This window comes from Oryx dammah, unplaced genomic scaffold (genome assembly GCF_014754425.2).
Source record: "Oryx dammah isolate SB20612 unplaced genomic scaffold, SCBI_Odam_1.1 HiC_scaffold_2, whole genome shotgun sequence".
Classification (NCBI taxonomy): Eukaryota; Metazoa; Chordata; class Mammalia; order Artiodactyla; family Bovidae; genus Oryx; species Oryx dammah.
Genome location: NW_024070186.1, coordinates 21,980,084 through 21,992,289, shown reverse-complemented (window position 1 = coordinate 21,992,289; position 12,206 = coordinate 21,980,084). Strand labels below are relative to the sequence as shown.

Below are 12,206 nucleotides of genomic sequence, written 5' to 3'. Positions count from 1 at the left end.
AGGGGAAAATGGTCAAGGCAGGACTGGACCAAGAGTAGCTTCCCTGATGTCGTTTCAGGCAAAGGATTGGTTTGTTTTCAATTCTGAAAATGGTACTTATGGAAAACTGCTATGTGAACAAGTGATTTTCTGGTTTTTTTTTCTTTAAATAAAGCATAGTATATTTGCTTCATTATAAAGCGAATTTATCAAAGAAATGAGAAAGATGTAGAAAAAATGAGATGAAAAAACTCACATTTCCACCATGGAAAGATCATCTTTTTAACATTTTGCTATATTTTTAGTCTTAAAAAAATTCTATGCCTTTTGAAAAACATAATTGTGAGTATTATATAAATATATATATGTGTGTGTGTAATCTATAAGTTTGTCCTATTTTTTATTTGACATTAGGACATAGTGTTTTCCTCATTATTACAGATTCTTTCTGAGCATGAATTTTAGTGACCATGTCCACCCCCGGAGCTGTTTCCCCACGTGTTTCTGGAGCCTCTGCAGCTCGGCTGTCTCCTCCGGTGGTGGGCAGTCCAGCCTCCATCCTTGTGTCTTCAACGGGCAGGGCCTGACTCCAGCACAGCATTAGAGCTCCGTGGCACATGAGACCCAGCAGAAGGATGAGGTCTGTGTTTAGAAGACGCAGGTGCCAAACCACACTCACCTCTGACCTTTACTCCTCTACTCTTCCGAGTAGTAACAGCGAGACCTGCCCAGCAAGGCAGCTTCAAGGTTATGTGAGATTCTGGCTCTGAGGCCGCTCTCTGAATTGCCTGGTGTTGTCCAAACCTTGGTTTATTGGATTCATCAGCGTACTCTACCTGTGAGCAACAGGAAGCCAAGATCAACTCACTGCCTCACAGAACTGCAAAGTCCAGATGCTGACGTCCAGTGGGACCCAGAGCCTGAGGGACACAGTCACAAGCCTCAGTGACGTTTGTCCCACATTCCTGCTCCTTCAGTGATCACATCCTGGGACAGATTCACCCAGAATCTGCGCCTCCCCCACCCCTGCATCCAGGAAGGCGTCCCCACTGCTGGCAGCCACCGAAGAAAGCATGCTCTCCCGACTGCTCCAGCAGAGGCCCAGGCCCCATGCCCTCTGCCCCAGTGGGGTCCACCCACCTAAGCTTGTAACCTGAGAGTGGGCAGGGGGGAACCAGGAGATGTGGGGAAGGGCCGGCAGGAGATGTCCACTTTGCTGGCCATTGTTCCTGCCACTGTGGCCAGAGCAAGGTTCTCAGAGCACCTCAGTGTGAGGGAGCTGTGGACTCCCCGGGTCTCGGGTTCCAACACTCCAGGTGGCCCTCCTCCTCCTCCCGCATTGGCTTCACACGGAAGCAATCAACATTCTCTTCCCGAATTCCCAGCAATGAGGCCACACCTCCCAGCGCTCCCGCCTGGTGACCCATGATCAGGGAGGAGGCCTCACGGAGAGATCACTGGAAAGTGACCTCACCAGGTGACTCAGCACCTAGGAACATGGGCCAGGGTGTGTTTGGGACCCCGGCTCAGTTGAAGGGCCCCACAGAGCTCTAGAGGCCCCAAAGTTACCGTTGAGAAAGCAGAGCTGTTTCCTCCTGGAAGGGCAGGGGCGGCAGAGGACAGAATGGGGAACTGTCAGAGGAAGGACTGGCTGCATCAGGTCAGGTGCCCCAGAAGGCCCAAGTCTGTTTATCTGGGAGGTAAGGTCTGTGTGATCAGTGAAATGGGGATCCCAGGTGTGGTGGGGGACTCCTGTTCTGTCTCCCAGGCATCCTGCTATCTCCGTGTGTTTGTCCTTGGTCCCTGCCCCGAAAGCTCACAATCCACCTGATATGGGGTCTGTCCAAACAGCACAGAGGGTGTGTGCACAGCCAGGTGGGACCCATTCCCTCTCAGAGGAGGAGACAGAAGCAGGCCTCAGAGAACCCTTGGGAGCTATGGCGGGTAGGAGGGAAGGGAAGAGGGAGCCAGAGGCCTTTCCGGTGAAGAAGCCCCAGACCTGGACAAATACAGGAGGAGGAGATTTGGGTCAAGAAGCAAGACTGACAAAAGAACCGACTGCCTTCAGAAGCCAGGTGGGAGCATGAGGGCAGACCTTGACCCAGAGCCTGATGGGGAGCAGAGCAGGATCCCGTGCCCCGGGGGACAATCAAGATTGTCCAGGCTGGGTGGGAAGTGTCAGAAATTCGAAAAGTGCTTAGCACAGCCTCCATCGGGGCTCCCGTGGATTGACCCTGCTGTGGACAAGTGTGAAGATTCAAGGAGAGGGTGCGGCGAGGAACTGTCTATGTGTTTGTGTTGCAGCCCAGGCCTCCGGCTCCCAGGCAGGGGCTGGTGGTGGGGTAGAATTCCAGGGCGGGGACTGGGACACCCAGCTTCTCCTAGTGCACGTGGAGGGGACGAGGGGATGCTTCAGTGGGGAGAGTGGAGAGGGGACCTAGGAGGGTGCCTCCCTCTGCAGTGCCCCTCCTGGACCCCCAACTTCATTCCCAGCATCAGGAGAGGATGGGGGTCCAGTTAAGCTCCTTAGGGACAGGCAGGTTGGGCCTTTCATGCCTTCAGCCACCTCAGACCTGGGTGACAGGTGACCTCCCCCAACCCTGCATGCAGCTTCCACAGCAGGGGCTGGATTAAGGTCTGCCAGGCTCCCTCTGGGAAGACATTTCTGGAGAAAGGAGAACTCCTAAGGAGAAAAGCAGGGAACAGCTGAGGATGGAACAGGGCCTAGGAGGGAGCACTGCTGAGCCGGAAGAAAGCAACCACACTAACAGTGGAGTCCCGCTCACTCCTCATGCAGCTCCGAGAGACTGATGCTGCACCAAGAGGTTGAGCGACTTGCCTTACGCGACACAGCCAGTAAGCTGACAGGGCAGAGAGAAAAAGGGGTCCCTCTCTGGACCATACAGGTGTGGATCAGCTCTTTTTGGAAAGGTGCCTACCCAAGGCCTCTGACCTACAGTTCTTTCTCCAGAGCTGGGGGAGGGGGAAAGAGCTGCAGATCAAGGCAGTCACATCACCTGGCACCCGTGGGTCAGCCTGAAGGTGTCTCTCTGAGTTCTGGAGCTCTGAGCCACTGGAAATAAGAAAGACCTTAGGAGGACCCCAGGACCTGGGTGGACTTTACAGCAAGTCAGGCCATTTCCCCTGGGGGCCGGCCACCCTCTACAGGGGCCAGGAGGGTTGTCATTGGTAAGGAGAAGAGACCTAAGTGGTAGAAATATAGCAGGAGGCATAATTTTGAATATCACAGAGAAAAACATCTAGCGGTGTTCAAATGACACTGCTGGCCATCAGTCCTAAGGCAAAGAGTTTTTCTGCAAAAAGTTATCCATCAAGTCCCTGTGTATAAAAGACAAAAGTTAGAGACACCCCCAACATTCATCAGCAGTGGAAGCTTACATAACTCCTGGTTGTCCACACAGCCATTCAAAGAATGGTGACAAGCCCCTCTCAGCATGGAAAAATGCTTATTGTAAAAAGTAGGAGCCAAAGAGTACACTGTGATTTTTCTAGGAAAAAACATGCTTATTGGAAAGAAACAGGAAAAAGAGAAAAGTCAGTAAAGGTTTAATAGCGGTACCAAATGATGGGTGGGGTAGAGTTCAAACACAGTTAAATTATTTTTGAAAGACTATAACCTAAAGATTAACAAACAGTTCAAAAACAAACGCCATGGCAAAGAGACAAAGCACTAGTTTTCTGGTTACTTGGCAACATCCATAGGACAGGATCCATGTGCCCGGGGCCCTCACACGGCAGGATCAGGAGGTTGCAGTGGAGTCGGTGCGCTGCAGGGAGGCTGGCTGGTGATCACACAGGAGGCCTGGCTGTGATAACTCCTCTTGGGGACAACCTGAACCTGGGTGGATGGAGCACAGAGGATGGGGGCCAGCTGGGGCTCCTTGCCCAGGGGGAGGAGTGCAGAGTCAGGGCTGTGAGGGTCTCTCTTCTTCCTGCCTCTGCTGAATCTCCTGCCATACCTCCTCTCAAAGCAGCAAGTGACCTGCACTGGGTGAGACCCAGAGCTGGAACAAGGCCGTGAGAAGCCCTTCTGGGAAGAAAGCGGACATGCCATCAGTGTGCCCACCCTGAGCAAATGCTGGTGGCCCACAGGTAACATGCAAGGCAGCTGGGGTCCCAGGAGTGGGACACCCTGCCCCTCCCTCTCTTTGCTGCATTTTCCCGTGGGGAGAGGGGAGCAAGGTCAGCCCCTGAGTGAGGCTCAGGTGGCCTGCTGAAGGTGCCGCAGGAGGGAAGGTGCAGGTAGAGAAGAAAGGCGTGAAGGGCCCTCAGAGCTGGACTGAGAAGGATCCCAGTGGCCCCAGGCTGTGCTCAAACCCCCACCCAAGCTAGTGTGCTGCTGGCAGCGGAGGTCCTCAGCGGGCAGGGATGCGTGAGGCCCAACGTGGACTTCAGAGCCCTGAAGAGCCCTCTGGTGAGGGAGTGGGGAGCAGAGGATGCACTTAGGAGCTGAGACTCTGCTCTGAGCGGCCAGGGTTTGAGTCTTGGCTCTGCCACCTACTAGCTGTGTGGCCCTGAGCAAGTTATTTTAACCTCTCTAAGCCTCAGTTTCTCCAAATATAAAATGGCACTAATAGAAGTAACTCCTCTTATTGGGTTGTTTTGAGGGTTAAATGAATCAGCTTTGTGCCAGTGTGAGGCAAGGACTGTCAACACTGAGCGTTTGTTCAATAAAAATATAAACTAGTGGCCAGAGCCGCTCAGTGGGGACGAGGCTGCCACAGAAGCTTTGTCCCAAAGGGCTCACAACTGACTTAGAGGAAGAGACCAAGCTCAATCCTGCCAACCACCAGGCGCCCACTGGGCACCAGCAACTCCCGCACGAGCACTGGGGACTTAGCACGGCCTCATGCACACTTATAACAAGGGGCACAGAGGCACTGAGAGGTGATGCAGGCCTCTTTATTAAAGTAGCACAGCTTGCGAGGAGGGGCAGTGGCGTTTATGTGTGACTCGGGGGTCTGTGCCCTCAGCAACACATGTATCGTCTCCACTGATACCTGTGATAATGAAGGCAGGAGGAACACACAGTGTGTGTTAGGGAAGAACTCCAAGCCTCGGTTTATTCATCTGTGAAATGGGCACAATGACCTTTAGTTTCCTTTAGTTCTATTGTTGTTATGGGGGCCCAGAACAGATAGTAACAGTAGCCACCCTTGAAGGGCAGAAACCAAGCGCTACAAGGCAGGGGGAGGAGCATGAGCCAAAGCCCGAGAGGAACGTGACTGCTCCAGTTTCAGGCGGAGAGGAAGTTTCAGGGCTAAGATGAGAAGCTGCTTGGCTCCTTTGTTTTTCTCCTCCGCTCTGCACCCCTGGAGCAAGTTCTACTGGCCCCTGTTTGCACTTTCTCCCTCTCAGGTCTTCCTCAGGCCACATAGTCTGGCCTCTGCTCATATCGCCCATCACAAACACTCCTGCCAAGGTCCTATTGCCGGTCCAATGGCCATCCTTGGATCTTATCGTCCCTCCTCAGAACACTGCCCCAGGGTTCTATCAACATGTGGACGTGAGTTCTGGGTTTGCTCCTCTCCATGCTGGACTCTTCCCCTCTGTCTCCTTTGCTGGCTCCACCCGCTGTGCCACCTGGGTATTGCTGTGGCTGCTCCCGGACCTACTTCTCCAACACATGCTCACCAGGAGACACATCTGTTCTCGAAGCTTACCCACTGTCTCCATGTGGATACCCAGCCCCCGGCCTCTAGCCCAGCATACCCTCTGAGCACGGGACCGCTGTGCCAATCTGCCTGCTGGATCTCTTTCCTGCACGTACTCTAGGCAATCTGAACTCTAATGAGCCTCAGGAACTCACCACATTCCCCCAGTTGCTGCTGCTCCTTCTGGGTCCTTCTTCAGCACTCAGCATCACCAATGCAGGTTGCCCAAGTCAGACTCTGGGAGTCATCCCTAATATCTCCCTCATTGACACCTGGATGCCCAACATCTTTTGTGCCTTTCCTTCTTCCCCAGAATCATCCCCATTGCTGCAGAGCTTCTGGGATGTCTTCCAGACTGCCCCACTGCACACTGACCCAGCTGCCCCATAGGCCCACGTAAAATGCAAACCAGCATGGACACTTCAGAAGCCTTTAAAGGCTCTCCATTATGTTGGGCAGAGAAGGCAATGGTGCCCCACTCCAGTAATCTTGCCTGGAAAATCCCATGGGTGGAGGAGTCTGGAAGGCTGCAGTCCATGGGGTTTCGAAGAGTTGGACACGACTGAGCAACTTCACTTTCACGCATTGGAGAAGGAAATGGCAACCCACTCTAGTGTTCTTGCCTGGAGAATCCCAGGGACGGGGGAGCCTGGTGGGCTGCCGTCTCTGGGGTCACACAGAGTCGGATACAACTGAAGCGACTTAGCAGCAGCAGCAGCATGTTGGAAATAAGACCTGCACTTCATTGCATGCCACTCGGTGCTCCAACATCTTCACTGCACACCTTCTCACTGTCTTCTGGTCTCAGTTCCAGCCAGACTGAAATCATGGAGTAGATTTACTTTCCTTCACTCTAATCCTCCCAGTTCTTACAGTCCCTAGGGCTCAGCCTGAAAGTCACCTCTTCCAGGCAGCTTTCTTGTTGCCCTTCTTTTGTGTTCCCGCAGCCAATGTACACAACAGCTCTTTTGCTACGTCACTCTGATGCTTTCTCTTCTTGCTCCCCACCCTGAGAGCCTAGAATCTTTGAAGTCAGGAACTGTCCTTGTGCTTTGTTTTTCTAGTGCTGAGAAGTATTTGCTGAAATCACAGGATCTGAGAAGAATCTTAGAAACAGACGCTGAGGGTGTTCTTTTAGGGAAAATGGGTTGCTGTAGACACTGAAAGGAAGCAGTCAGATATTAACTACAATTCTTAGCCTTCTTCTAATGGGTGACCATGTGACCCAGTTTGGGCCAACAAGATTTAAGGAAAAGCAGCGGAGCATGCACAGGAGAGATCTGCTTCCCTGAAGTGATCACAGCACCTTCCTATTTTCCCTCTCCTCCCTGGAATTAGGAGAGGAAGCTGGTAGAGGAGCCAGCCATGAGGACAAGAAAGTGAAAGAGTTAGTTGCTCAGTTGAGTCTGACCCTTTGTGACCCCGTGCACTGTAGCTCTCTAGGCTCCTCTGGCCATGGGATTTTCCAGGCAAGAATACTGGAGTGGGTTGACATTCCCTTCTCCAGGGGATCTTCCCAATGGAGGGATCAAACCCAAGTCTCCTGCGTTGCAGACGGATTCTTTGCCATCTGAGCAACCAGGGAAGCGCACACACTAAAGAATCTTGAAGGGACCTAGGTCATGATTCTGGACTACCTACTAGTGTCTTTTTGTTATGAAAGACCAATAAAACTCATTGAAGTCCCAACTTCAGTTAGCCCAACAACTGTTGGGTCTCCACTCCATTTAGGTGAACTCCCCCTAGGAAAGGTAGATGATGGCAGATAACCATCTGTGGACATCTGAATAGACCTTTCCTTTAAAGGTGATGCTAGTCCTGAGAATGGGCAAAGGCAAGATTAATGGAGGAGGACAAGCTGGGGTTGGAGAGGCTGACCCTGCCTGGGATTCTATCAGAGGACCACAGCAAGGCCTCACTCAGTGTGTGAGGAAGACGCTCTAGTGACGCGGCCCTAACATGACCATAACCTTGACCTGGGCCTTCTCTGCTAACTGCTTGGTCTCACTTGTGAAATGAGGCTGTTAGAATAGATAACTTTTCAAAGGTATAGTGCTATAAGTCTGGGCTTTGGAGTCAGGAAAGCAAAGTCCATCTTCATGGCTTACTAGCTATATGACTTCCAGGCACTCTTCGGTTGACCTCATCATCATCTGTAAAATCCAGACTATAACAGTGCTAATAACTGTTGGGCTAATGCTGGGGTTCTGTGGCATCACATCTGGAAGTGCTAACAGACTGCCATGTGGAGTCCACCATGGCTGCTAGAGCCCAGTGCCCAGCACAAGCTGAGTGCTCTGTAGGGGGCCATTTTTGCGTTTCAAATTCTCCAAGCTGGCTTACTAACCAATGCGGTTTTGTGCTTCCTCTGGATCTGGGCCTGCTGCAGGGCTCCCGAAAGCCTCTCTGGTTGACCCCTGATCTGTGGGTGAGCGAACTGGCCCAAAGCCGCCTACAGTCCAGTGGCTTTTCCTCCAGCACTATGTGCTGTTGTGCCCAGGGTCCTGGGGCTGCAGGTGGAAAGGAGAAGCCCCTGGACACAGACAGCCCAGATTGGGCCCAGAAAGGCATCAATCAAGTCTTGGGTAGAAATAAGAGACCTACGTGGTCCATCTGTCCTGTGGCTCCTGTCTTAGCCAAATCTTCCTGGTAATTGAGGAGCATCTTTTCCTGGGAATAGCTGGGAGGGGGGATGTGTGTGTAGGGTGGGGGGTGGCCAGAAAACGTTGGCTCTTCAAGAACGACTGGAATTAGGGAGCTGGAGAAACACCTCCAGACCTAGATTTCTTAGTGCAGCTGCTTTGGGCAGAACCTTCTTATCCTTCCCTTGGAAGTCTCACCTTCTTTCTCTTTCCAGCACTATGTATCTTGGTGGAAAAAATCTTGGGGAAAAAAAATTAAGCGTCTGTTCTATTCCAGCCCTGAAAAGGAGATCAGTGGGTGTACCCCGTTTGTCCACGGCCCCACTCTCACCGCTCCTCCCCAGTCCCACCCTCCTGGCAACACTCCAGGCCAGAGCGAGCCATGCTGACACTCGACAGCACCTCCAGTTTACCTTGGCTCGGGTCCAGCCCGGGGCGGCCCCCACTTCTCCACCTTTGTTACCCGGCCCCTCTCTAGTGCAAAGAGCAGTTTAAATATAAATCAGTCCTCGACACAAACAGAGCCTCAGCGAGTCTCAGAGCCATCACCGGAACTGAGAGCCCAGGTTTTCGGCGAGTGCAAACAAGCAGAGACCGGCTCTGTAAATCTCCCAGATCGCATCGGGAGGGGCGCGGAAGCTCCCCCTCCCTTCACAAGCGTCGGCTCCCCTCCAACCGCCCTGGCTCCCGTCGGTTCCCTCAGCTCCCCTCGCCCCCGCCTCCTGCCTTCCACCTTCGTAGCCCTGCCGATCCCTTCTCTGCTCCCTCGAGTTTGCGGGCAGGCGGCGCCCACCCTGCCACGCAAGCGCCCCGGGTGCCCCCACGCTCTGCAGCCGGCCGCTCCCCCTGCAGACCTCCCTCTCCCCGGCCCGCCACCCCCCGCCCCCACCCTCCGGCGGGCGGGACCTTCTCCCGGGGCGGTCGAGCCTTGCGGGTCCCAGCCCAGCTGCGGACGCAGAGACAACTTCGGCCGGAAAGAGGTCAAGCGCCGCCGGCCGCCGCGTCACACCTGTCTGAGGGGGCGGCGGCGGCGGGGCGGGGGCTCGCAGCGCCTTTGACACCGAAGGGAAAGAGGGAGGAGGGAGCGCGCGTTTCATCATCGGCGGCGGCGGCCACTTATAAAACTTCTAGGCGCGCACCCTCGCGCTCACTTTCCTCCGGCCAGCGACACGGCGCCCGCCACCCGCTGGCCGCCCGCCGCAGCCCAGGCTCCCCGGCCCCGCTCGCTCGGCCTCCCGCCCCGTGCTGCCGCCTCCATGGGGCTCCTGTCCAAGCCCGGCGCGCGCCAGGGTAGCGCCGCCTCTGCGGGCCGAGCCGGCTGCAATCCCCGCTCTATCTTCAGCAACATTAAGGTGAGCGGAGAAGCGGGGCCGTCGAGCCCGAGCCGCACAGGGCGCACCGTCGGCGCGGTCCCGGCGTCGGTGCTGCAGGCGCCTGGGAGGCGCTGAGGGTGCGGGCGCCCACCCTCGCAGTCCCTCGGTCGGTGCTGCGCTCCCCAACGCATCTCCGCGGACCCCGCACCGCGGGCAAGGGGGCGCCCTGCCAGGCAAGCCGGTGCTGGTCGTGTGTGCGTGTGCGCGCGTGTGTGTGCATGCGTGTGTGTGCGTGCGTGTGTATGTGTGCTCGTGCGCTTACTCACACGCCCTCCTCGGGGTAGGAAACGGCTATGAAAGTTACCTGCTTATTGGGCCAACTCTATTCAAGTAGTCTTGGCACTAGGGTAGGGAATTGCCCAGTTCTTTGAACAAGAACATCTCCGGGACACGGTTTTGGGCTCCTGTGGGAGTTACTTTGTTAAGGGCGTGGGCTTGGAAGTGCCTGGTCCAGCGCCTTGTAGGGGACAGGCTGTGGTCCCTCTGAGATGAAGATCAGAGCCCTTCTCAGCTTGAGTGGGTGGCAGAAGAGCCATTCTCCACTATGCTTTCCTCGTCCCTGAGGGCGGCAGCCAGCGCGTGGGCTCTGCTACCTGATGGGGCTGCTGCCTGCAATGTTAAGAATTCCCCCGAGGCTGGTAACCTACACTGCAGCTCTTGGACCAGCTTTCCAGGTCCGGAACTAGCCCCCGGAAAGCAGCAGCTTTTGGTCTATGCAATAAAGTCTAGGCAGGTGCCTGGCAAGTTATGGGGAGTGGGTGAAGAAAAGCTGGGTGTAGGCAGTTGTGTGGTGAGGTTGCTTTCCTCCACTCACAGGTCCAAGAGGACTGGAATGGTGGAATGCACACTCAGGCTTTTTTGCCTCTTCTGGGAGGGCAAAATGCACCTCCTGTGGTGAGGATGTGGGAGGTGGTGGAGCCCAGGTCAGGTTTCCTTGGAGTCAGGGCAGATGGTGCAGACAGGCTGTTTATGGCAGTCACACAGTCAGATTCGGGGCGGTAAAGCCTCCAGTGGTACAATTAACGGAACCCGGAACACACGAAGGGCGGATAAAGGTCTCCCTGGGCTGGTTTTGTGTCCAAAAGAAAGGGATCTGGAGGTCAGAGTGGAACCCATCTGTGTACTTACATATATTGTTAGCAATAGAGCTGGGCTCCCCACTCCTGCTTCTGTTCTTTCCCCATACCACACTAGGCTGAATTAATTCCATGGTTGGATGTAAGTAAGACAGAAATTTTGAGAGTTTAAAATAATCCTCCAATCTCTTCACCTTTGGCCAGACCCTGATGAGAACACTGTGGTTTTGGTCCCATCATTTTAAGAAAGTTTAGAAAGGTTTCAGCAGAGAATTGTGGAAGATTTGGTGTTTATAAATTAGGAATTGGGAGGAAAGGGCCAGAGTAATTATCAGGTGGTCTGAAAAGAAAGAGGCCCAGAAGGGAGCCAGACTGAGGCTAAGTCCTCTATTTTCACCACTCTTAGTATTGGGAGCAGGAGGGACAGCTCATAGCCAGGGTAACCCCAAATGAGATTGATCTGTTTAGACCCGCCCTGAGTCTCTAAAATAAATGAGTTTACGGCAGCAGTTTCTTTGAAGATCTATAAATATAAGATAATTTATCACATGTTGATGATTTAGTCACACGTGCCTGAGGCTTGGGCCCAGGCCAGCTGGCCTCTTTAAGACTCATACCAGTTAAAAGTTTTTCTGCACTCTGAAAATCAGAATTTTTTCAATCATTTCTTCCCTTAATCCATAGTAATTCTAAGGCCAGAGTTAGGAGCAACTTCCACTTAGCTTCACTTACCAGCTTGAAAACAGGTAGGAAATTTGATATCTCAAGGCAAATCTGGGGGCTGGAATTCTATGAGTTAAACTCCCTGAAGCCTTTTCTTCCAGGGGACATTGCTGACATTTGGGGGCTTTGCTATTTGATGAGAGATTTCCTCCTCCCAATAAGAAGGTTGGTGGCTGTCCTGTACCTTCCCAGGGGGTGTGGACTGCACATGTTTTGTGACATGTGTGATCAGGGAGGAACAAGAGACACCCAGCCTGAGGACCCATCATTTTTCCAGGTTCCTCCTTGTTGGGACAGATTGACCAATAAGGCTTTACAGTCACTCAGTCATGTCCAACTCTTTGCCACCCCATAGACTCTAGCCCGCCAGGCTCTTCTGTCCATGGGATTTCCAGGCAAGAATGCTGGCATGGGTTGCCATTTCCTCCTTCAGGGGAACTTCCTGACCCAGGGATCAAATCCTCCTGCACTGGCAGACAGATTCCTTACCACTGAACCACATGGGAAGCCCAATAGGCTTTATGACATTCTTGCAATACCCCACATACCATATGGTTTGGGAAAAGGCATGAAATAAGGGGACTAAGACTCAAGCCTCATGCCATCCCCTTACTTAACTAGGTGATACAGAAAAGCATTCCTGAGCCTCAGAGTTGTTAAGTGAAAAAAACAGGGTAATATGAACAATGCCTACCACCCCCCCGGGGGGCGGGCGGGGGGGGGGGGGGGGGGGGGGGG

General features: G+C 53.7%; 1 protein-coding gene across 2 annotated transcripts in view; it reads left to right on the top strand.

The window, feature by feature from the left end:
• Positions 1–9,552: 9,552 nt before the first annotated feature.
• The window catches only part of SLCO2A1 (solute carrier organic anion transporter family member 2A1), a 92,408-nt gene continuing 89,754 nt past the window's right edge, over positions 9,553–12,206 (top strand). For both annotated transcript variants that reach the window (XR_005719650.1, XM_040232798.1), the window contains exon 1: positions 9,553–9,648. Coding sequence is in view for 1 of the 2 variants with exons in the window: in XM_040232798.1 (XP_040088732.1) it covers positions 9,553–9,648 (96 nt within the window). In the remaining variant the exon portion in view is untranslated. The remainder of the gene's footprint in view (positions 9,649–12,206) is intronic.